The sequence below is a fragment of the Synchiropus splendidus genome, chromosome 1, assembly GCF_027744825.2.
Source record: "Synchiropus splendidus isolate RoL2022-P1 chromosome 1, RoL_Sspl_1.0, whole genome shotgun sequence".
In the NCBI taxonomy this organism is placed as follows: Eukaryota; Metazoa; Chordata; class Actinopteri; order Syngnathiformes; family Callionymidae; genus Synchiropus; species Synchiropus splendidus.
The window spans coordinates 50,217,892-50,242,504 of NC_071334.1; the positions used below are offsets into that span (position 1 = coordinate 50,217,892).

The following is a 24,613-nucleotide window of genomic DNA, read 5'->3' on the forward strand; positions in this document are numbered from 1 at the left end:
GAGCTGAATTGAAATCAAAACGACAGCCACCCCAAATGACCCGCTCATTGGACAAAGTGTCTGGTGCTATGGAAACCTGAGAATGCAATAGATTCCATCGTCCAGTGGTCATACTGTTAAGCTCATTCCAAGGCACTGCTATAATAATGTAATTATGGTTGAGTGTCCTCATGACACTGAGGGACTGGCACTTCAAATCTCCATTCCTGTATTTAAGGTACAGCATTACATTCAATACATCCACACTATGGCGACCAAAGGCTTCACTGTGCTGCACCTTTCTTTTGAGGATCCAATGTCCTCTCCTCAATCTACCCCTTACTTTTTTTTAAAAATAGGCTGTGGTTCATAACCATCGTATGACAGCATTTTTAAGTGCAGGAGGTGCCACCAGTGGTGATAAGCATGCCCAGCATGCTTTGCAGGGCCGAAACGCTCACTGCCCCTCCGTTCATATGTTGGTTGGTTCCCATTCGGACTCTCTATAAACTCCATGGTTTCCTCCTGACCAGTCACAGGTCATTGGGTGAGGTTGGGGAGAATGAGATTTCACCACCTGGGGGAAATAGAGCATTTTCCATGGCTGGGGCTTATGCATATTTCCAATGTAGATATTTCAAACCATGGAGAATTTTGTGCCTACAGACTCATACATACTCATAGATACTATCTGATGAAGAGGGAGTGCCCTGCAGGTACCCATGCCCAAATTGGACACCTAGGTGCAGGGTGACTGCATCCAATTGTTTGAGACGGCTGCTTTAAGATGGTTTGTAGCAGCTATTGATGTCTTGTGTCTGGTCACTATGACGACGATTAAGTGCTTTACAAGCAAAGCTACGGGTGTTTTCCTGAAGTCTCCTCTGGCAGACTGTTCCTGAGTGGCTCTCTCACCTCGAGGTTTAAGTCTGGAGTTTGGGACACCCGAGGGTCCATGCTGGCTCGTAGGGGGTCAGCAGTTCCACAATGTAGTCGGAGGGCTCTCAGACTTTCTGATGTTTGTCTGGATGAAATCTTCAGCAGTCTGGATCAACTACCCATGTGAGGGTTCATGCTCTCTGTAAAGAGAAAGGTGCTCTCCTGACCACCTTCCTGCATTGTTGATACCTTCAGCAACAGCAGTTGATCTCCAACCCTCCCGGAGCCAAACCTCATGATGCGGCAGTGAGACGCGCGCAGTTTAAACATGTAAATAAGTCAGAGAAGTTGGAAATGAAAAAATCAATTGAGTATGAGACGCAGTGCAGCTGGAGATAGAATCTATTTTAGCCAATGAATGCATCCATTTCCTTTCTTGCCTCTGACGGATCTCAGCCTCGTTTCTCATCTTATCAACAGATTGCATGTATGCAGCGTCCAGGAAGGAATGACTCGGCCATTAATGTTTGGCAATCGCTCAGGCACATCCTGATTCGACGAAAAGCTTCTGGAGATGATTATTTTTTGACTCAGACTGACTCAGAAGTATTCCAGCAGGATGCGCAGGCATGTATCCAATGTTCCCTCTAAGCTGCGTGCGTGCGCAATTGCGCACTATTGATACGGTCCCAGCGCACAAAAATATCTCTGCTGCGCCACCAAAATTTATCCCCAATGGAATATAAATTACCGCAATTGCCTGACGACGGCGACAAGACATACAGCCTTGTGACATTAGACCAGTGCTTCTCAATTAGTTTCTGTTGCGCCCCCTGCAGGAAGAAGTAAATGTTTCGCGCACCCCCCAACTCACTGCCGCCACTGAAAAAGTATCATTTGTCTATAAAATGATATATAAAAGTACACCTCTGCATAACATTGTATCCCTAAAGAAAAGAAAAAAGAAAGTGATTCAACTTACAATAAAGAATAACTTTATTAACATTGATTTGGTCTGTAACAGAAAACACTTAAAGTTGCTTGAAATGAAAAAAATATATATGAGTGGTTGTGCAGTTACACTAGTCTAGTTCGTATGTTCCCCAAGGTCACATACGCCCCCCTCTGGTATTGCTCCTCGCCCCTAAAGGGGGCCTCTCCCACGATTTGAGAAGGACTGCATTAGAACAATAAAATGAAGCGCTCAATGCGCTGTTCGACTGTGTGGATCCTTCCTGACCGGTGGCTTTCCACCATTCCTCCAGTGCAGCGATGCTTTCTGGGGCGACAGAGAGAGAGAGAGAATCGCTGCACCGCAGGTTTCAGAGACTACACACTAGTCAGGTGAGGAAATTAACACTGGAGTCAGTGAAAGAAACCTGTTCCATCTTCATTTTAGCCTGAGCCACACAGGCTCACTGTTCACAAGCTCGCCAGCGGTCACAGAATACGGTGGCCTCATGTGGACAAAATGAAGTCTCACGACGGACGGACGAAGTTCTTTAATGTCCAGCGCCCTCAATGGTGTAATGTCACTCCAATGACTAGTTTATTTTTTTGTATTGGAAGATTCTTGATAAATATATTGTGATATTATGTTATCATTCAGTTGAACAAATGTGTGCATACAAATATGTGTTACAAATATGTATACAATTCCAAGACAGTTGAAAGACTTAAAATTTCACACTTGTTCCATTCCTCATTGTGAGTTATGCAAACTTCTAGATATTTTTTTTAATATATTTTTCAAACGCTTATAAAGTATCACAGCAGTCCCCAGAGCCATGGACGACCGATCGCTCAGAGTGGTCCAGGTGACAGCTCAGAGAGTTTGTGTGTTTGCACAGAACTTTGCTAAGAGAACTGCCTCACTAGCTAACAACCTGACTGTCGTGATCAGAAGATGAGCCTGTGAACAACGTCTGACTGGTGGAAACACTGACGTCAGAGTGCAGAGCCTCTGATAAACTGACAGGTTTCCAGCTCGTGTGGCGCCATCATGACGCACGCCAGCGGCTCCGCTGTGACTTGAGTGCTGAATAATGCGGCACATATGGGAAGGCAGGCCTCAGCGGCAGGAGCTCGTAGTAACGGGACACACATGGCTCACTGAATGCTGTTTTTTTATTGAACACATTTCCTCTTTGACAAATCCTTGATTGTTTGCAGCGTGATTGCGTCCGAGTTTGTGCTTTTGAGTCTCAAATGAACCACTGACTCACGATAATATTTCACTGATCGACACAAGTTCACACACACATTAAACAGAGGCCCTTAAAAGTCTAATATCTCACAAGTATGGTCCAACTTATTTTTCAAAAATGACCTTTAACCCCCCACCCCACCGCACCCCGCCCCACCCAGCTTCTTCTTTTAGCCGACCTCGGACGCTGCTCTGAGGACATTCAAAGCCTATGGTAAATCAACACTTTGAGAACTGCTATGCCAACAGAGAAGCCTGGAGAAAGTGGAACAAAAATATAAAATGTTTGCTGCCGTGATAAATACATCCATTATAAATATTAAGACATCGTCTGGCAGGCTGACCAAGCACAATGAGGGCAGGAGGATTTGGCAGATTCACAGCAGAGGAGAGAATAAAGCACAATGACTCAAACAGCAGTCAGTCCGTCACCACCGCACCACCTGGCTGCTGTAGTCCTCTGTGGTGGCTGCGACCTCCAGCACCTTTGCTCCCTCCTCCTCCTCCTCCTCCCCCTCCTCGTCTTCCTCTCCACCTCCTAGTCTCCAGAGCTCAGCCAGATAGGTCCTGTGCAGCCTCTGTCTCTGCTGCCGCTCCTGCCGCCTCCTCAGCCTCTCCTCCCGGTGCTGCTTCTGGCGGTTGTACTGGTAGCGCTGCAGGAAAAGGTCCTTGGCGTATTCGTAGAGTTCCACATCCAGGGCGTTCAGGCCCTCGATGCGCCATCGTACCTTCTCGCTGATCCCCACGCTGGCTGCCCGAGTGCTGTTGATCTGCGTGAAAGCCCGAATGAAGCGCAGGCCGAACGTCCGCTCAAAGAGATACTGCGTCTTCCGCTGGAATTCCGTCAGGCCATAGAAGGCCATGTTGCGCAGGTTGGCCTTGGCGCTGGCGAGAAGCACGCGGCCTCGCTCCAGCTCGCTCATCGAGGACATGTTGTAACAGCCTACCAGGCTGAGGTCGGCCAGCATGCGCACCTGCCGGTTGTTGGCGAGGTTGGAGGGGCAGTTCATGAAGTCTGCCAAGGGCACGCCGGTCCAGTCCTCGCCACTGTAGCAGGCGGGGAGCTCATCCTGAGTGGGCAGGCGGCCGTCGCACATATGAAGGGCCGTTTTCCAAGTGGCCCCGCGCTGCACGTGCTTCCACTCACTGAGGTAGCGAGAGACAGGATCACGCAACATGGTGATATAGTAGAAGTTCCTGCAAGGGAGACGATAAGAAAGGTAAACAGCTGCTCCTCTTTAAACTAAAACTGAAGGTTATCACAACTACTCTTGAAAATGGTGTGCAGTTACAAACCCCTTCATTTGCACCCTCTGTTGATATGCAAACGGAGAGTTTGCCTCTGCAAACTGTCTTTCAGAAACCCCAGTCAGAGTGCAGATCTTTAAAAATTCTGGTTACTTTTATGCATATCACCTGTCAGTAGACATCACAGACCTTGCAAGTCAAAACTGCAAGCACCACGGACTCCTTCAGAGTAGGAGCACAATTTACTGTTTGTTGCTCCGAAGAGTAGTGGGAAAAAGAAGACGTCGGAAAACACATGGACAAAAACAGCACATATTAGCACTTTAATGTCAACAAAACATCTATAATCTCTTAGCTCTGATGTGACGTGGCACCATCTTAGCAGGGAAGTCACCGCGACTGAGCTGTTGGTGCAACCCTCTTTCCATGTTTGCATTTGCAAGACACTCTCTCACAGCAAAGGACAATCATTTGGACCAACCTTTTTTTTTTTTTTTTTTTTTACTGTTTCTATGTTGCTGACACACGCTGAATTTGTAATAAAAAATAGGTTTTTATTTTGTAGGTGACTCAGAGTAGGCACCATTTTCTGAGAACGCAGGGTCACCGCTGCGTTAGGGGATCACTGAGACACACACAAACTCTTCAAACAGTGAGCGAGGATGGAGCCGTGTTCATGTTGTCCTCAATATTAAAGTGTGTCTTAAATCAAAGCGTGATTTTGTGTTTCACACAATAGAAAATAGAGGTAAATAATATAAATATAAATAAATAAATAATTAATCGAGGCAGAGGTCGCTGAGTTCCGTGTGTGTAACCTCAGCACAAACTCTGGAAAAACTTTTGATCTGCATTACTTCTGATTTACTGCGGATCCCCAATATGTTTATTTATGTTGCCAGTCACAGACTGTGAGAGAGTTTCCGCAGCGGTCGGTGTAAGTGTAAGTGTCCACAGAATTAAATGATACCACAAGATCAATGATAAATGATACACGAAATACCCAACACAAGTTTAGTTTAGGTCACGTGAAACGACTCAGAGTCTCTGTCACGGCTCACGTCATGATTGAGAGTATCATGTTTTGAAAATATTTTTATCAATCAGGATTCACAATCCCCTGCAGCCTCAGTGTGGGAGCCGGCTTTCACACGTCACAGAGGCGTTTGTAGAGCTTTTATTGCGGCAGTGCACTATAGGACTTGAGTTATAAATCACAGTGTGTCTACTGTAGAGTACAAAAACTGTTATTTTTTATTTTGTTTATTTCATTTCCTGTCAATAATCATTTAACTACATGAAGTACAAGTTAGCGGACTGACCCCTGGTTTGTGGGTGTATTCTGGGGTCATTACCCATATGCTGCCAGAAATACATAAAATGACATGCACCTCTGAAGTGAGTCATGTGGCATGACAGTCAGTTTGACTGAATCGGTGCCCAGCTTTGCGCGTGTGACCAAGTGCCTGAGTGAAAAAAACATTCCTGACTGTGCGTAGGAGTTTGAAAACTATACATCAAATGCTTCATATCCTCTTCATGTCCAAGCGGCAAGAAATATCATCTCTGGCGTGTGTGTGTGTGTGTGTGTGTGTGTGTGTGTGTGTGCAGTGAAGGTGTCATCATGGTTTATTTGATGATCATCATCCAGTGTGTCTCGGGTGTTGGAGAGTGCAAACAGCAAGGATGGTGATAAATCTCAGACGTGCCTGCGCAATTTGTTCCTTCCATCGTCAACATGGTTTTTATTCAGCTCTCCGTCTCTGTGTTTATGAAATGACATGAGCGAGGTTCACGGGAACCTTTCGACCTCAGAGGTTTGCAATCTATCCAGTTCAGTTCAGAAGCAACCAGGAGCACAAGTTGGCGCAGAGGAGAATTTCAGCCGTTTCTTTCCGAAAGCATTTTGAAATGAAAGCAAGCTGGATGAAAGAGAAATTGAAAATGTTGGTCTTGCGGGCAAAGATCGCCATGACCTTTCAGCGGTGGAGAAAGAAACCAAATCTGAAGTCCCAATATAAGAAAAAAAATAACATTTTACCTTCAGTAAGAGTAGAGTATTATTCCGCTAAGCAGAAGACTCAAGGACGTTCGAGAGAAAGAAACGCTTATTTAATGCGTCTTGGATGAATAATCATTTGCATCACTAACCGAAACTTCTTTACAACCAGTGACCGAGAATTTTCAAGACTTGCAGAGCCTCCCTGCTCATTGCTTGTATGCATCCCTTTACTCCATTTAAAGGAGCCATGCTGCAAATATGAAGCCTGATGTAGTGAGTACTTTACACCATCAGATGGCCGAATTTGCGAATTTGACTCTGCCGAAGAAGATTCACACTCTGGTGATGATCGTATACAGCATATATATATATATATATATATATATATATATATATATATATATATATATATATATATATATATATATATATATATATATGGTGGGACTTTAACAAGTTAATTACGATTAATTCCTTAGAAAAATTTAATTTAATTTAATTTTTAACAGTTTGCTCTCCAGACAACAGGGAACCTTTGTAAGTGCAGGAGTTCCTGGTCCACTGATCACACTGATGCACAAGACACGTGGCAGCTAGGATGATAACAACAACAACAAACATGGAGGAATCCCTGAACAAAAGAAAACAAAAGCATCTGTTTGCTTTGGTTCAGGAATGTTTTTCACTACACAATGGCCAGGGTTTCCACTACTCTGAATGGACTTGAAATTTTTATAAAATTGAAATTATTATACAAATATTTTCGAGACATTAAAAGAGCTTTAGTTTAAAAAAAGGTGATATAAAAACTTGATCGTGATTTATTGTGTTATTGTCAAACAATATTTTGATGTTTAAATGTATGTATAGGTCCATCATTTGATTCAGTAATATACCAAATTCATTCAAGTTTAAAAATGTGGCTTCTTGTGGCAAATATTGTTATACCAACTGTGAGAAATTGAGATTTTTTAATCCAAAATTCTGTAATTAACTAGATTAATAATAAAATAAAAAATATAAGAATAAAATAAAATATAGCAGGATAAAAACGCAGAAATAGTGGCAGAGAGAAAAGTGTTGAGATGGGCTGATGAGGCTTCGTGAAACAGTGTCCTTCTTGTCAAAACCCACTAGGTGCCACTCTCTGGTCTAAAATCTTTGGATTTAAACACCGGTTTCAATGAAACCTCAGATCATTTAAAGGCCAAGAGCGTCATCAGGTGTGCTCTGACAATTAGGACACTGTTTCATGAAGCCTCATCAGTCCACTACTAGTTTTATTGCTTATATCAGATTATATTTCTATATCACCTTCATACACAGATGTGCTTGAAGTGATTCGTTTTTCCTTTCATTGCCATGTGTTTCTGCATTGAGATGAAATCACTAGTCCTTTAAAACGTTCATTCTCCTTCGCTGACCTGAGACCACCATAAAAAAAAAAAAATCTTATGTAGTCCTGGGTGACTGGTTCAATCCAGTCGCCGCCTGTTCGAGTGATTCAGGCATCAAAGAAAGAGATGACCTGAGAAAGAGACGTGAGTTTTGCTTCAATAAGCGAAAACCTCAGTCTGGGAATGAAATCCATTTTCGTCAGTCGCTCGACAAGCAAGATGGCATTCATTAGAAGGAGCTGCAACGTTTTCATGTCAAAATGAATGACAGAAAATAGAGGAGCGGAAAAACACAGTGAGAGAATCATTGCCATTTAACTGTGTAGCTCTCAAGTCTCACGCATTCAGCGTGTGACACACGCGGAATGACGCTGTCCACCACGTGGCTCGGAAGCTTAGACAGACTTTATTCTTCCCACAATTGGAAAATTTGCGAGGCATCAAATCATGAAACAGTATTGCAGCGTTGATGAAACAGTGTCGTTATTTGTGGCCTCCCTAGATGGCGCTCTTGGTTTTTTAGAAATGATGTGAGGTTTCATTGAATGCATTGTGCAAGTCCAAACATTTTACAGCAGACAGCGCCATCCGGTGGCCTCTGAAAATCAGGACACTGTTTCATGAAGCCTCATCAACCGTTCTAATCTAATAAAACCTGTATTGTCTCATTGTCTTTGTCTTTGTCTTTGTCTTTGTCTTTAGTTATCAAAGGCCCCTTTTTCTAGTTTGGGGTAAAGATAGTGGTAAATAACTCTCAAAACTATGTGTACCTGTTTTACTCTGCATTACAGACAGTTAAAAAACAAGGCAACACTTGCATTTGGCACAATTTGACCTGCTTTACAGCTGCAGGTCTGTTTCAAATGAAATTAATGGGTGAAAAAGAAGCTGAGTCATATCCTGTTTTAAGACTTCCATGCAGACTTAAGTGGAAAAGTAGTGCCGCTAGCTAGCTGGAGTCTGGGGCTCTTACACTGAAAGCCTCTGCGAATGCTTGGAGGTCGCTGCTGAACCAGTGAGAAGGCAGCTGCCGCACAGAGAGAGTGTTGACGCATTTAAGAGGTCAGCTATTGAGCAATTATTGCCAGACCTATCCGGCATGGTGCATGCGCTGGTAAGTGCCGTGATGATTCCATGACGGCACACAGCCGCAGACAAGTAAACCACCCTGAGATAATGGCCATCTACAGAGGAGGCTAAGTGAATTAAACGTCCATCTTTGCCGGGCTAAACGGACACAGTGTGATGGATAGACACGCAGCACAGACGGTCTCTGTTGTACTTCCTGGAGTAAATATCTGCCTTTGCCACTCGTGTGCCGATCATCCATCTGTTCAGCTAACGTGAGCCAGCGCGGTCGATAGATGTCCACAACATCCCTCCCTCTCTGCTTTCACACTGACCTATTGACAAAGAGCAGCACATGTCAGAGCGCTCCACTTACTCGTGTCAGGGACAGAGGTCAAGAGTAATTACACTTCAGATGAACGGCTCGGCTCTTGTGATGCAGGAAACAGTCCCTCTGATGGAGTCAAAACGCTGTTGATCAAGCTGCTGAAAAGCTCCTTGTTTGCCCCTCCACCAAGCCGCCCATCTCACATGCTTCTGTATCAAAAAGCAAATCAATAGCACCTCAGTGCCAGGAGTCAGACCTGTGCAGACTTGTTCAATTGAAATATATATATCGGACTAATAGAACTCATTACTTTTCCATTGCTTTTCTAATTTTGCATAAATTTGCATCACTGTTATCTCATTTGTGAAGGTAATACAGTATAATAACAACCTCCAGGAGGTCATATTTTAAGCCACATGTTGATGTACGATCAATTTTACATTTGAATTACAGTAATTGAAAAGTCTCCACAGGAACCAATGAGATACCACCCTACTGTTCCTGGTATGTAAATACATGTTTCAAGTGAATTCACCGACATTGATGGTAACCTAAGTAGTACACATGCCAGGCCAGTAGATGGCAGTGTTATGCACCAGCAACAAGTAAAAAAGGCAGTAAGGGGCATGCACATATTAGGCTTTCGGGGAGTCAAGCGTGGCAGACAGGATTCATCGGAAGGTAGTGAAAGATGCCATCACTAAAGGGCCTTGCAAACCAGTGGTGACACCAATAAATGGTAAAAAAAATTGCGAAAAAGGAGCGCCGTGATTAAATACATAACAGCCACGGCAAACAAGTCACAGTACACAGTAGGATGGCGCTATGATTTCCACGATCACGGCGTCACGGAAGGAATCGCGATATTGGTTGATGACAAAGTTTGAATGGAATATCGCCCGTCGATGAATCAACGTTAATTTCGAAATATAATAGCACAACGTAACCGTCACTTGACGCCTGATTCCACACAACTCAACCAAGTCTTCTCTAGCAACCGCAATGGACAAGGAACAATAACAACATGAATATTGATTTAGATTAGTGACTCTATTGTATGCAGTGAGTTAGCTAGAAGGTAGAGGAAAGCTAATGCTAACGGGAGCTAAAAAAGTTCAATTCAAGTGACAAACATAGTGACCACCAAGTTATTTTATTTAATGCGTTATTGTTTTTCCATCTAAGTAGATTCAAACATGAAGTTGGTTTCAAAAGCGAAAGCTCGGTAGTTTACAAACAAACCAGCGTTGATGAAAATACAACTGCCGGTAGCAGAAAAGGAACGCACAGCAAAACCAAAGCCCTTGAGAATCCCAAACCTCGGGTTTCCTCAAGAACGCAGGGGATAGCTACATGATAAAGATATAAAAAGAGAAAGTCAATTTTAAGTTCCTCTGTGAGTTTGTGGCAGGTAAGGACCAGTCACACTGACATATATTATATTCCTGGTTGAAGAGGCGACTGCTTGTTTCCATGACCTGAAATATTCCTGGTTTCCACCATGGTTCATGTCTCAAACATCATCTGTCTTCCAGACGGCTGAATCTCACCAGAACTCCCACTCTTTAATGCATGCTGAATCAGTTATGTGCGCTTCACTCTGAAAAGGACAAAGCGGGAACATTTACCGAGGCATTGATCGAATCCAAATCCAGGGCTCCTGAGACACAGAGCCCACTCTATTATTCAACAGCACCAATATTGTAAACTTTCAGCAGCTAGTCGCATTTTGTCACCAATCAATCCAGAGTGGACTCACTCTTGCGCCGCTTCCTCGCAGCGAACCTACAAACAATATTGATCCTGCTCTCTCCATCCATCCCTCTGATTGTTTTTCCCTCACTCTCTAAATCACCATTCAAAAGCTGGGAGGGGAAACTCACAGTAGAGAGATCGATATCGGTCCTGTTAATTCACTCACCGCCATCACGGACACCATCTGCCACACAATAAAAGCCTTGATGCAGCTCATTTCAAAACCAAAAAAAAATGTCCAAACCACTACTAAGTGGATCGACAACAATCTCATTTTGCTCAGCATTTAAAGTTGTAAAGCACACCATGGTAGGGATAAGGAATAACTTGCCATCGAGCATTCCAAACACACTGCAGGGCGATACATGGCTTTCACACAGAAGCAAGGGCGTGGATTACACATGCAGTTGGATAGAGGGGCGGTGTGAGAACCAGACCATGTGGAGGGCAGGGTGCGGAGAAGGGAGTCATCGCGGATGTGTGGATGACGCCTCAGAAGATTGAACCTATGCGCTCGCAATAACTGGTGAGGAAGGAAGAAAGATCAGTTCAGCAACGTAGAATAGTAACCAGCTGCAACTGAAGAAAGGCCATGGAAAGGATCCGCATTTGGGAGTCTGGCATGTCTTCCCTATAAAATGTGTCTGAAAGCCACAGCTGCACAGACTAAGATATCTGAACACAACTTATTTACGTATTTATTTTTATGTAAAGGTTAGACCATATTCCAGCTTGTGCTAGTGAGTCCCGTCCTCCAGTTGCGATATTTTTAATGGACTCACCGACCACAGCTTCCAACAGCGCTGCTTCCGTCCTTTGTCATGACGGGCTGATGAGGCTTCATGAAACAATGTCTGTATATTCGGAGCCCACCAGATGGCGCTCTAGGTTTAAACATGATGTAAGCATTCGTTGAAATGGTTCTTCGAATCCAAAGATGATTCAATGTTCGGATCCAAATTGCTGAAAATAACACTGTTTCATGAAGCCTCATCAGCGTATCACTTGTCTTTTGTGCCAGTTACATTATCCGCCTGGTGGATACATTAATGAGCTGCTATACCAGCGTCATGAACACATGGAAGCATGTGATCAGGGTCACGGTAACATGGTTTGAAAAGGAGGGGTATATTTCTATATGTAAAGGGAGCATGAATGGGCCTTAAGAAGCCCCAAAACCTCGTATAACGTCCGGGTACCCAAAAGGAGCGATCCAATGGGTCACGTGCCGTTCTCCTACAATGAGACTCAGGTCTGTCTAAACAAGGCTAAACAAGCTTGTGAAGATGGTCAACTCAGGTGATACAACTAAACAGAACTGAGCGGGGAAGCAGACTGCGCTAAAAGTCAAACCATCGGATTGACCAGTCAGTCAGAAACTTACAGGACCATGGCCCACAGTAACAAAGCTGAATTATTGCCCCAGTCCTGCTCAGATGGGACCTGCATGTAAACAGCTTTATCACCACTCCTCCTGGATAGTGCACTTGTGGCTCGACCCAGCCTGCATGTAGCCATTCAGCGCGACTGTGATCGGACCAAGTGAGCTTCAGCTGTAGGAGAAAACACTCTCCAATCCTCAGTCTTCCTGACACTACTTTTCACCCTCATTAAACTTGGTCCCTTTTTTAGCCTTCAAATAAAGTACTTTGATTTTCAACAAAGTTGAGTTGTGTGTGCTGCACAGCCTGAGCTCAAATGTGACTGTTGTCGTTGTGAGCATGTCATCGTATTTTTTTAAAATTCAGGAACTACTTCAGTGTTGTGTGATGGAAAACTACAGGGAGGCCGGCGGAGAAACAGCAGGCCTGAAAATCCTTGTTCAGATAACCAGTGTTTTTCCTTTTCTGAAAACAGTAGTGATATATGCAAATAAACTTTATTTTTCCGGCACGTCTCAGGTAGCTGAATTTACAAGAGTCCATGGAGTTCTGCTGCTTTATACCGCACACACACTCCCATGCACATACACAAGGCTTTGATAGCTTTAGCGTCTTAGCCTTAACCTTTGCTTGACACCGTAATCTTTACAGCTTTGTGAGGTGTCGGCAAGTCTTCCACAGCCATGTAGATGTGAATAAATAGGGAGCCTGGACCACGGGTAGGTCACATCTACCCACACACCAAACTGTGAAAGGCTTTTTTTTCACAAGCGGCGTGTTTGATTTCCACTGATTTACAGCTTCAGTCGAGTCGATAAACTCTGACTTGGCTGGGTGTGTGTGTTTATGAAAGCGGTGTTTTTAACAATGTCCACATGCAACACTGTGTGAAGATTCAGGATTAATGAGCTGCTTTTGTCGGCGTGATCAACTGCGTTCTCCCCGGCAGTTGTCGACAGAAGTGGACAGGTTTGTGCATAAATCAGGATTTATGTTTTTTTTATCCGCCCCTCCTCCATTCCTTGTACAATAAAACCTGCTCCTAATCCCCCTTAAGAGTGTGGAGATTAGCGAGGTCCCTGGAAATCTTACATTTCTCACAAGAATGCAAGACATGCTGGAGAACTTTGCACGGAGACAAAGGGGAATTTTATTTAATGGGCTCCACACATATCAAACTGTTTTTCCAACGAAATACCTCAGTAGTTTCTGTGTATAACTGGTGCTGCATATATGACCTTATGATATATTGATGACTCTTATATTTACTTTTCAGAAAGTGCATTAGCTTGATGGAGGTGATTTACAAGCAGAAACAAAACCTTGTTTGCTAAAAATGTAAAGTGATTTTTTTTTTTTCAGGATACAGTAACCTTTCAAACTGGCAAATTGGTGTGTGTTCCCAATGTGGAGTGTTTACAGACAATCTAAGCACTAAATAGTTTCTGATATTGACACTTTGCGACACTTTCTATAAAGGTCTATGTCTACATTTAGATGTATCGTCTGCATTTAAAAAATCATAATGCATTTATAAGGCTTTATAGATGATGGTTTATAATCGTGTAATATCCATCTCATAAGTAGTTACCTGGATGCAACCCCAGGTCTATGAGTCCATGTGAAGCCCTCAAAAGGACTTTGCTATTGGTTTAGCCCTTATAAGGCATTGCTTTCGCTCTGAGAGACCTTTTATATACTCTGCACTTGGGCTGAAAAATCTATAGTTATCGTAGCAATATCGCGATATGAAAAATTAAAAACAATCACAATATTACAACTATATCAAATCTTCCCCGGTTCGTCCTGCAACGTACAGTCGGGGCAGCCACAAACGTCACTGTGGCGCCCGCCCCCTAAAATGTGCAGCTGGGACCAGCCAACCACAAATCTCCTTTCAAGTTTGCCGTTGATTGACAGCTGAAATCAGCCAATGACAACCACCAGCGCAACAGACACTCACACATAGAGAGTGAAGAGTATGAACACGAGTGCATTCATCTGATTTAGTGGCAAAAAAAAAGTCCACCTTCATACTATGGTTTTTTTTTTCAAATAAAAAAACACAAAACCCAAAGCAGAGTAAGGTGTTGCGGTGGTGGCTAATTTGTGTGGCCCACATTCCATTTTTCGGAGGCTGCCGGTGATGCAGACCATCTAACATGTTGGCCTCTTTCCAACCCATGAAGATATATTTACTCAACCGTACGGTGATGAAGATGTCATATGAATCAACCTGGAGACACGGACAATTCATAGATTTGAGAGAGCGTGTTCCTCCGCACTATCAGCCTACATCACAGTGTTGCTCCCTCAGAAGACCCTTTCCATTTACTCTCTCAGTCTGAAATAAACACGAGTGCCGGTGTACCTTCTGCACCTCTACACCCACGGCCAGTGACGCATCCAAACTGCAAATGCAAATCTTCTATTGGAGAAGAACTACTTTGGGCCGTCAGCATTTAACTTGCAGTTGTGCGCTGTTTAACCCTTCTTTGTATTAAACCCAGATTATTATATCTGTTTGTTCAGCAAGATGAAAATATTCATATCAAATATAGGTATTAATCTGTATCTGAAGACTGTCTTCATAACTCACACTTTTTGAGTCAGACCCTTGAGGAATGTCAGAATGGATGTGTTTGTCGAGGTGTGAAAATAAAAGTCGTACTGGGATATAAAATCCACTTTGGAGTCGATATTGCCGATCTGCAAAAGAAACTGAGACGTAGGTTTTTGTCTCCAACGTGTCTCTGTCTGTCTGGTGTTGACAGCCAGAACTTGTTGCCTCGTGGTGGGTCCACATACGTGGTTTAATCGAGCATGCCATGCTGGACTGGATCTATGTCTCTGTCCTGACTATTGGCTCTGATGTGAAATGATAAGGTCAGTTTTGAGGTGGCGCTCTTGTCGGCTCTCCACCATCAGTCTGCTCAGATTTGTCGCCTGCTGAGATGGGAATGCTGGTACTCAAGACTGCAAGGAAAAACCTGCAGGAGACTTTGTCAAATTGACTTGAAATATACCACAGCCCATGAAACCACTATTTTTGAAAGATGGAAATTGAAGACTGTGCTGACAGGAAGTTTGTTGTTGAGCTTATTTCCTCTTCTAATCAGAGGCCTGTTTGCGCCAATTGAGGTCCTTGTATTCAAGCATGCAGCTTGATGTATTCCATTACTGGTTACCTGGTTACAAAAGAGAGTCGCTCACTGCTATTATATTTGAATGTCAGCACAAAAATGGTGATGAGCTGGCAAGCCATCCTCACCCCTGTAATGCCGTAATAATATATTGAGGTTGGAAAGTGGGCTTGTGCGTCCTATACTGACACCAGAGGCAGCTTTCAGCGCTGCATGTCGAGGAGCAGGGAGATGCTCGAAAGGTCTCTTCACTGAACAACATTACAGTTGCAATATATAAAACTCCTTATGTGGCTGCCCTCATGACTAAAACTCACACCATTTGAGGAGCTTTAAATAGCAATTGATGCGTATTGAACAAAAGTAGCACCATCCCAGGGCTTAACAAACCTCCATATTCTTGTTTTTTGTTTCTTTTTTTTTTCATGTGACGTGATCCCCATGGCGTCAGGATATGTGCTTGATATGTGCTTGATGTGGATATGTGCGCCTGCCTGATGTGGTCTGCCAGAAAGGCTGGAACCACGCAGGCGCAAGCGCAAGCGTGCATGGTTATATAGTGCAAAGGTGATGAAGTTTTATATATATATATAAATATATATTTAAAAAAAAAAATATATATATATATATATATATATATATATATATATATATATATATATATATATTACAAGTAAAAAAACTTCATGTTGTTTTTATCTACACTTACCAGTAAACGTCAGTTGTTAAAACGTGCAATTTTCGGTTTCAGCACCGGAATTTCCGGCAGACCACATCAGGCAGGTGGACCAGATCAGACAGTCAGTGTAGGACACAAACATCCACTTTCCCAACATGAATATATGACGCCATGGGGCTGAGGTTGGCTTATAACCCAACCAGTGACTTATCAAGAGAAAAAGATTTCTGCACTATTCCTTTTGTAATTGTTTTGCTTTGAGATTGGGCGTGACATTGTTTTTGCGGGAAGCCTGTACTGACTTTTGAAACGAGACCGCACTGCTGCTCTTAATGGACCTTAACAGACCTTCCTTGCCAGGTTTCTTTGCCAGTCTTCACGTCTGCCATTTCCAATTTTTGTAGCGCTGCTGAGCCTTTGTATTTTACTTGGTCGTGACAGCGAGCTGAAGCTTTCTGAGCGTGTGGAATCTGCCCACACTTCACCTGCAGCCTGATCTGACCAAACACCTCATTTGGAATCACTGACATCTGCTAGTTATTAATTTACTATTACTTAGAAATAACAGATTGAATGCTGCCATTTACAACACAAAAACGAGCACATACCATGTCACAATTCCCACAAACACACGTCTTATTTCGTGACAAGACGGAAGTCACATGGTCTCATGAAATGAAGCCCAATTTGTCTTCTGTTTGTTTTCCCATGAGCTTGGGTTCTATTTTATTCTATATTTATTCTATTAATTCAATTTTTCTTTTTACTCCAGCTTCCCAGACTCACTCTCACCGGTTTCTGCACCCTCATTTGGGCTGTTCGATTCTGCTTTCATTGAACTTTCATATTGGTATTTGTTTTATTTCTGTAGAATTGAGTTTTGTTTTTGTTTTTGTTTTTTATTTACCACTGACAATTCAGCTTCCGCTCTGGGTTCCCCTATGGCTCGGCTCAGCACACAATGTCGTCTTTATTGGGAGAGAAAATTCGGTGAGTACATTTGGTGAGTACAGTCGGAGAGATCACACCGTGCCTGTTTTCACAAGTCTCAGATGTACATGTGCAAACAGCAGGCATGCAGAACTGTACCTCACCCCTACATTGACACAAAGCTTGAGGATTCAATCAACACTCCACCATCATATTTAGCCACTTTATACCATATGAGAGACGAAAGGCGAATTGAAATTCATTGTTGTGTTTATTTCATGATGACCAATCTATTCAAGCTTCATCTCAGACACAGTAGCTGCTGTCCTTGGTTGTCACTGTTATATACATGTGCTGTATATGTGTCTGTGTGAGGAGAGGATGGAGAGGGAGTTGCAGATTTTATACGGGATTGTTTTCTGAATCTTATAACAATACACAATGCAAATCCTTACACACAAAATGTGCCCTATAAAAGTGAGTCTTTTGAAAGGATATATAGGTGGTGGGGCACATGGTGTTTGGGATCTCCTCTGTCAGCAGGGTATGAAGTTGCCTCTTTGAACCGTGAGATGAGGCCTCTGCATGTTTGTGTGCCCAATAAGACTCATTAACTCTCCTCCTCTCGACCGGTGCCCTAATGCTTTCTGACTTTGGTCGCAATAGTAATGTTTAAATATGCCTTCAAAATAGCATACAGATACATCACAAAACTGACTATAAAGTGCATGAACATTTTAAATCACCATTTCGTTAAATCAATCTTGAGCTTGTTTCTCTGCAATGAGACGGTCCCATCTAGGAGTGACGGCAGACGACCACGATAAATCCATATTTCAAGTACGACGCCTGGTTTTGTTTGTTTAAAACAATCTTCTTCTTGGAAGTCGTAGGCTCGTCTTGTCTCTTCGCTGAGGCTTATCTGCTTCTCAAAGAAACAGCTGTTTCCTAATCATTTTGCAGTTGTTGGTCACATTTTGGCTCTCAAGTGGCTTCACAAAGAAAATCCAGCGCGGGGTTTATGGACCACTGATGTAGACAGTAGTGATGATGAGGCTTCATGAAACAGTGTCCTTATTTTCAGAGTCCACCAGATGGCGCTCTTGGTTTTTGTGAGGTTTCATTGAAATAGTTTAAATAGTTCAAATCCAGAGATGTCAGAGCAGAGAGTGCCACCTGGTGGGTTCTGAAAATAATCACAGTGTTTCATGAAGCCTCATCAACCCATCACTAGGAACAGAGAAGCTAACACTGGCGTTATGTGCTGCGTCTGTTAGAGCCAGTGAGAAGCATCACTGTTGAGTGCTGAACCAGCAGGGGGTGTGAGAGAGGTTTGTAGTCAATGCTAGTGAGTAGAGAGTTTTATATATTTATATATTTTAGATATAAAATTTCAACCAGACTAACAGAACCAATGTACCAACTACAACCACTCTGACCACCACGGTCATTCACGAGGTGGGCCCAAGGAGGAAGAATTGCACCTCCAACCCTTTGGTTATCAACCCATTCAACTACCTGACTCACTGTTATATGTATATGAATTTTTTTAGTAATTATGGACCTAAATTCAGTCTTGAAATAATGGCTGCTGGCATATGCACCTGGCAACATACCACCTTAATTCATTCACAGTCAAGCATCCTCAGCCGTCCCAGGCGACTCTTGACCAGGGAAAAGTGGGTCAAAGTCACCAGCCTGAGAAGTTTGTTGCACAACCACACAGGCATAATGAGTGTGTGAAGGAGCTGAGTGTGAGCAGTGACTGTGGAATGCAGGCAGAAGAGCGTTGTCTCAGAGATTAGCTTAGTTTCTTCCATAAAACACGGCATTCTGTGCAGCGGTGGATCCTGTCATCCTGACTCCACGACGTGGGCCAGGAGCGATAACACACAATTGCCTCCACGGTCACGTGTCACGGCCCGTCAGACTGCAGCCGCGTCAGCCAAAGTGTCAGAACAAGAGTCGCTCCAGTCCGATAAGAACATGTCAGAGGACCTGCGGCGACTGGGCACCAGAGGCTCGGCGATATGACAGCAAGGCCTTCGCTAATTGTTCGTCTATTTTGAGCCTGATTTTAGCTGACTAATGGATCCAGCACAGTTCGGCCCAAATTCTCCGGGGACTTTCTCGCAGGGATGAGAACTTGAGCAATAACTTTATGCTGTCGAGTGAGCTATGACTCACTTGGTCGTCTGAAACACCTACCAGAATCATATTTGAGCTTCTGACTCATGAAGAAATGTGTCCTATAGATGGCACCTTTTTGATTCACCTGTCAGGCTCCAGTGATGCATATGAACTTGAGAAAATGTACAAGGGGAACAAGTACTGCAAAAGAGCAGCAAGTGCACAGGTACAAAGGCTGCAGGGTTTTTCTTGGCAAATTGTTTTGGTACCAAAAATGTTCTGTGCACATTTCCTGACCTACTTTAGCCATCACAGAAGATTCTTGATAAGACAATAATTTACACTAACAACAGGAATTGCTTGTTTTCAACAAAATCCCAAATCCTGTCTGAGAGAGGAGAAGCTTCTACCAATAGTCAGGTTATAACATAAAGACAGAGGAGGAACTGAGGCTATTTTTATCCATTTAATTCTTTAACATCTTCAATGGCACACTTAAACTAAAAGTTGTCAGTGACAGCGACGTCTTGGATTTGATTTACAGCCCTTCTAAGTGGCTTACAGTCGAGATTTACCCCTAATTCTACGAGTGGGGTATTACCCGGGTGAAGATCCCTCCTCCATTTGAACATGAGAGCAACACTCACATCCTGATAAAGGACTTTCTGCACCCTCGAGAGAGCTGATTTCCTTTCAGCTTCATAACTGTAAGTGCACAGCAGGTACATCATATTTCTCACTTAAGTCAGAGGAAATGCTTCCATCCTTGTCCCCATCTAAATGATAAAGCTGCCACCAGTAATGTGGAGCCACCTATTAGCTCAGGTACGACGGAATTCTCTGTCAGACAAAATGCGTTCTTGATCATGGCGACACTTGAGGCGGCGCCTTCTTTAAACGCCCTCAGTAACATATGGCGATTTGCTCTCTGAACCAACTGTGAAGCAAATGGGCTTTAGCACACATACGGCACACCTCAGAGGACCCTGCCTTCTTAAGTGATTTGCTCCCTTAATCTTGAGCCGCGGCACGACTGTAATTACAGGAAATTGAAACAGGCCTGAGGATGCAGATTGTCTCCATACTGTTGTGATAGCAAGTGGAGGGAGCACTTGCTGAAACACCATGTGGCGTGTGTTCACAACACAGTTTTAACGCCTTCATTTCCATGCAAGTGCATGTCAACAAATAAGTGCTGCAGACACACTTGTTCGGTCTTTGTCTCCTCACGCTCATGAAAACGTTTTCTGAGGCTCGGAAATGACATCTCCAGCGTCTGGAAGAAGTTATGGGAAGATAGATTATTCTGTGAGGATTAAACAACTGAGATCACGGCCTCAGAATCTCCGGTCACCTGTCTTAGCAGTCAGCAATGGGACGCTTGCTGTTAGCGGGGAAAAGGTTGCTACCCCAGAGGACTTTAAGTCTCTGTGGTTGTACATGAGTGAAGAGGGGTGGAAGACGCTTGATTAAAAAGGGTGGTCCTTATGTCACCATGGTTACAACTGGCTCAGAAGGCAAAGTTCTCAACCTTTTCACGCAGAGAGAGCATGAGCGGAGGTCTCCTTGATGCACCTCTCAGGGAGGGCACCAGGGGCTGCACAGCCAATGAACCATGTCATGTGTGTTTGCTAGTTTCCCAAACAGGATTCCTTCTCCATCTAAGTCAGAGTTGCATAAAGTGGAGGCATGTGGCATCAACCCATGCTAAACTGAAACAACAACTCTCGCTTATCCATGGCCAGGTCATGAAGGCAGCAGTCTGAGCAGGGATGTCCAGACTTCCCAGTTCCCATACACTTCCTCCACTCTTCTGGGGAGACCCGAGGCGTTCCTACGCCACCCGAGAGACATCATGTCCGGGGTCTTCCCCAGGACCTTTTCCCAGAGTGGCATGGCCGGAACACCTCTCTAGGGAGGCAACGCAGAGGCATCTGAAACAGATGCCCGAGCCACCTCGTCTGACTCCTCTCGATGCGGAGGAGCCGCCTTGTTCTTTCGATCATGACCCAAACTTCATGACCATCCGTGAGGGTGGGAACATAAATTGAGCAGTAAATTGAATAGCAAAGGGGGTTTCTCTCCAGTCAATTCGCTGAATTAGAACGAAAGTCTTCCGATGCCTGCGGACCAGCGGCTTTGCCATCGCAGGCACCGTATTTGTTTTTGGTTGATTTTGACTTGGAAGAGCTCAGCTATTGATGGATGCCTGAGGCTGTCGTCGGGAAGAAAAAGCAGGTGATGATGAGAGAACTTACTGACAGCTTTTTATTTGGTGGTATTAACGGTCGGTGAACCGAGAAAAACACGAATAGAAAGTCAGCACAAAGCAGCCTTCTGTCCTCTACATTTAACCCGTTGGAATGAAGTCACTTTTTTTAAATGGTTCTCTATGGATCAATGGTCTTTGTCTGTTATAATTAGTTTAATATGTAGTTTTAACAGCTCATTGCTTATGTGGATTTGGATTCCAAACAACAGTGACGGTTAATAACCAAGCAAAATCTATTTTTGTTAAACACATACAAAATGTTTGAGCCTACGGAGACCAAATCATTCTTTTGTCCACGCAACAATTAATAAATTAAAAACTATTAGAACTCATTGGTAGCAGATCAGAGATGTAGACAGCTGTTATTTCATGCTGACAATGCGGACAAAGGAGGAAGCATCCAACATCTGCACTACTGACTAATAAAGTCCATTTCCTTTTGAGAACTCCAAAAATCCAAAAATAATTATTTAATCCAGAGATCAGAGACCAGATTTCAACATGTGCCTCTTCATTCCTTCAGTCAAGGCCCATTAAATAACATCAAAATTACTTGAAATATTCAAATTCTGTTTGCTTGCATAATTATTTTTTGTATTGATTTGATGATAGGTGCTTCACAATCCCTGCTCTCGAGTTTTACACACACACACACACACACACACACACACACACACACACACACACACACATATATATATATATATATATATATATATATATATATATATATATATATATATATATATATATATATATATATATATATATATTATATATATATATATATATGGCGCCCTCTTGCTCACCTCTTGCTTCTCTGGCTGTTCTTCTTGTCCCTCTTGTTCATCACCACCGGGACACAGCTTGTCAGCTCGGTCCAGTCAGCATGTAGCCCGCAACTCCATCCGGTAGAGAACCGCGAGAACAGCCACGACTCGGTCTTTCCCGGCCGGTGGCAGGTGCACTTCCTCTGGCCCGGCATGCAGTCGCACGGCTGCTCCAGCTGGATGTTCTTGACCAGGTGCCGTCCAAACGTGGTCCCGCCAGTCTTCTGGATGTGCAGGAACACCATCACGTCATCCCCGCGGATTTTGAACTCCACACTCCGGTCCAAGTCGCGCTCCGTGAAGTTGAATCTGGACGCGGTTTTGGAGGCGAAGTCCTCGTCCCCATCCAGCTCAGAGTACACGAAGTCCAGCGCGGATGAGTAGCGCTGGTAAAGTCCCTTCTCGTCCCCGCGGAAGTAGCAGGTGTTGCTGTCCGCCGGACACACGTACTGGTACCCGATCATCAGGAAGAGCACGGCGGCGACGGGGATGAAGAGCAGTCTGTTCAACTTCTCCTCCATGGTCAAAGCTGGGAGTCACTCCGAGTCTGTCCCGCTCATCCTCTGCCCAGAACAAGTCCGCTCAGCAGGTGAAACGTCGAATTCCACTCAAGACCCAACAATGGGAAATGAAAAGATGGTTGAAGATTAAAAACATAACTTTTTTCTGTGGACTGTAGTCATCCTCCGCGTGTCCTCTCTGGCAGCCTGAAGCAGCGACCGTTGCCCGTGAGCACAGCGCCGGGCTCGGCTTGTCCTGTCATCAGCCACTCGCGCTCTGAGCCTGGAGCTGCGCCGGACGCACGCGCGATCATTATAACAGGTTCCGGCTGCGCATTTCAGAGCGCAATCTGTCACTGCTGAGCCTGGCGCTGACGTCATTACAACAGATATTTCCGAGGGAGACTACAGAAGAGAGCCACTGCCTCTGGACCTGGAGGACTGCTGAACTTGGTGTGACCATCACCTTAATACATCTGAAAATGCGCTGCACGATTTCCCCCAAATAAAACAAAAGTCTTTTGCTTTGAAGGTCAGCCAGCGCGCTTTCCGGTGCACCTGTCGAATCACGCGGAATATTTTAGCGCCCTGAGCTGTTGATTGAATATTGACGCAACGAATTTGCGCACTGACTTGGACGCTGTGATGTAAAAACCCTGCATCAGACGCGCAGGCACTTGTTTCAGCACCATGGACAGTTTCCAACAAGTCGACGCCTCGGTCGTCAGCGTCTTGTGAGAGAGTGTGTCAGACGCCTCTTCACCTTCCCTACTGAGCGTGACGATCTCAGCCGTCTCTTTTCATCGCTGCAAACACCAGTCCTTCAAACATGTGGAGCCGCAGCTCTCGGTAATGGCTTTGTTTAAGCCAGTGCTGATCGAAAGCTTTTGTTATTTTGTCCAAGATGACCTCCATCAAGGGATTTAACTGCAGCACTCTTTAGCATGTATTCCTTTCAATCCTCTTTCAGAAATGAATTGTACTTTGCCCTCTTAATCTGTATGTGAGGTTAGTGTGTGTTCACCTCTGTATCTGAGCACTCACTGTTCTTCACCCTGGTCGCCAGAGTATGACTGGAATCCATGTCAGTCTATGTCCTTCTGTAAAGGTCAGGCCGACGTGAGCTGCTGTATGTCGGGTGATAACATCTGCTGTCAGCGTGATCTTTACTTCTCGGCCGCGACGGCTCTGAATCACATGCTGATTAACGTCTGAGCGATGAAGGTGCAGGAAGAGCCGTGAGACTTGTGATATTTACAAGGTCCCCGACGCTCTCGAACACAAAAGCTGCGTGAGAAATAACCCCAGGAAGTGCTGATTCAGCTCGCAGGCGGCGGCTCTAGTCCCAGTAAACGGAACTGCCTCCAGAACATTATAAGTGGACCGATTTGGAAGTTCTCTGTCTATTTGGTTCTGGCTCATCCTCAGCTGCAGGCTGCACCAGAGACTCTGAGGGGGGTCTGCCTTAGCCATGTTTCAAAATAAGGCCGACCCAAAGTCTTTCTTTAAATCTGTTCGGACTATGGTATAAAACAAGTTTGATTCAGAGTCCAGGTTAAGGCTAGCTGTTTGTTTTGGATGGTTGGGTTTAGGGAGAGAGGCTGGGGAAAGGGTTATGGCAATGAGAAACTTCAGAAAGTCCTCACAAGGATACTATACTTACTTCTGGGGACCAATTCTTGTAAACACACCTCCTTCCGTGGACCTTTTGCTATTTGGGACTATTTGCGGGGACCCTTCGCCGTTCCCACACAAGGTTCCACCTCAGTTGCAGGATTAGAACTTTAAAACCCAATATAATTGGGTGTAACTTTGGTTCACAGTCCTGGTACAGGTGAGCCATGTGTTTTGGATGGTTAGGTTTAGGGGGAGAGGCTGGGGAAAG

At 44.1% G+C, this 24,613-nt stretch overlaps 1 protein-coding gene across 1 annotated transcript; it reads right to left on the reverse strand.

Annotated features, from left to right (window-relative positions):
- Window positions 1–3,176: 3,176 nt before the first annotated feature.
- On the reverse strand, window positions 3,177–22,998 carry LOC128752716 (heparan-sulfate 6-O-sulfotransferase 3-B-like). Its single transcript, XM_053854225.1, has 2 exons — window positions 22,208–22,998; window positions 3,177–4,261 (listed from the first exon to the last, which is right to left on the reverse strand). The coding sequence occupies exons 1-2, from the start codon at window positions 22,747–22,749 to the stop codon at window positions 3,493–3,495; spliced, it is 1,311 nt and encodes a 436-aa protein (XP_053710200.1). The 5' UTR covers window positions 22,750–22,998; the 3' UTR covers window positions 3,177–3,492.
- Window positions 22,999–24,613: the final 1,615 nt, after the last annotated feature.

Bases quoted from the DNA above. Each gene is read 5' to 3' on its own strand.
- LOC128752716 (XM_053854225.1), bottom strand. From the start codon at position 22,749: ATGGAGGAGAAGTTGAACAGACTGCTCTTCATCCCCGTCGCCGCCGTG. The intron at 4,262-22,207 runs GTGAGCAAGAGG...TCTCCCTTGCAG, and splicing joins AACAGCCAGAGAAGCAAGAG to GAACTTCTACTATATCACCA.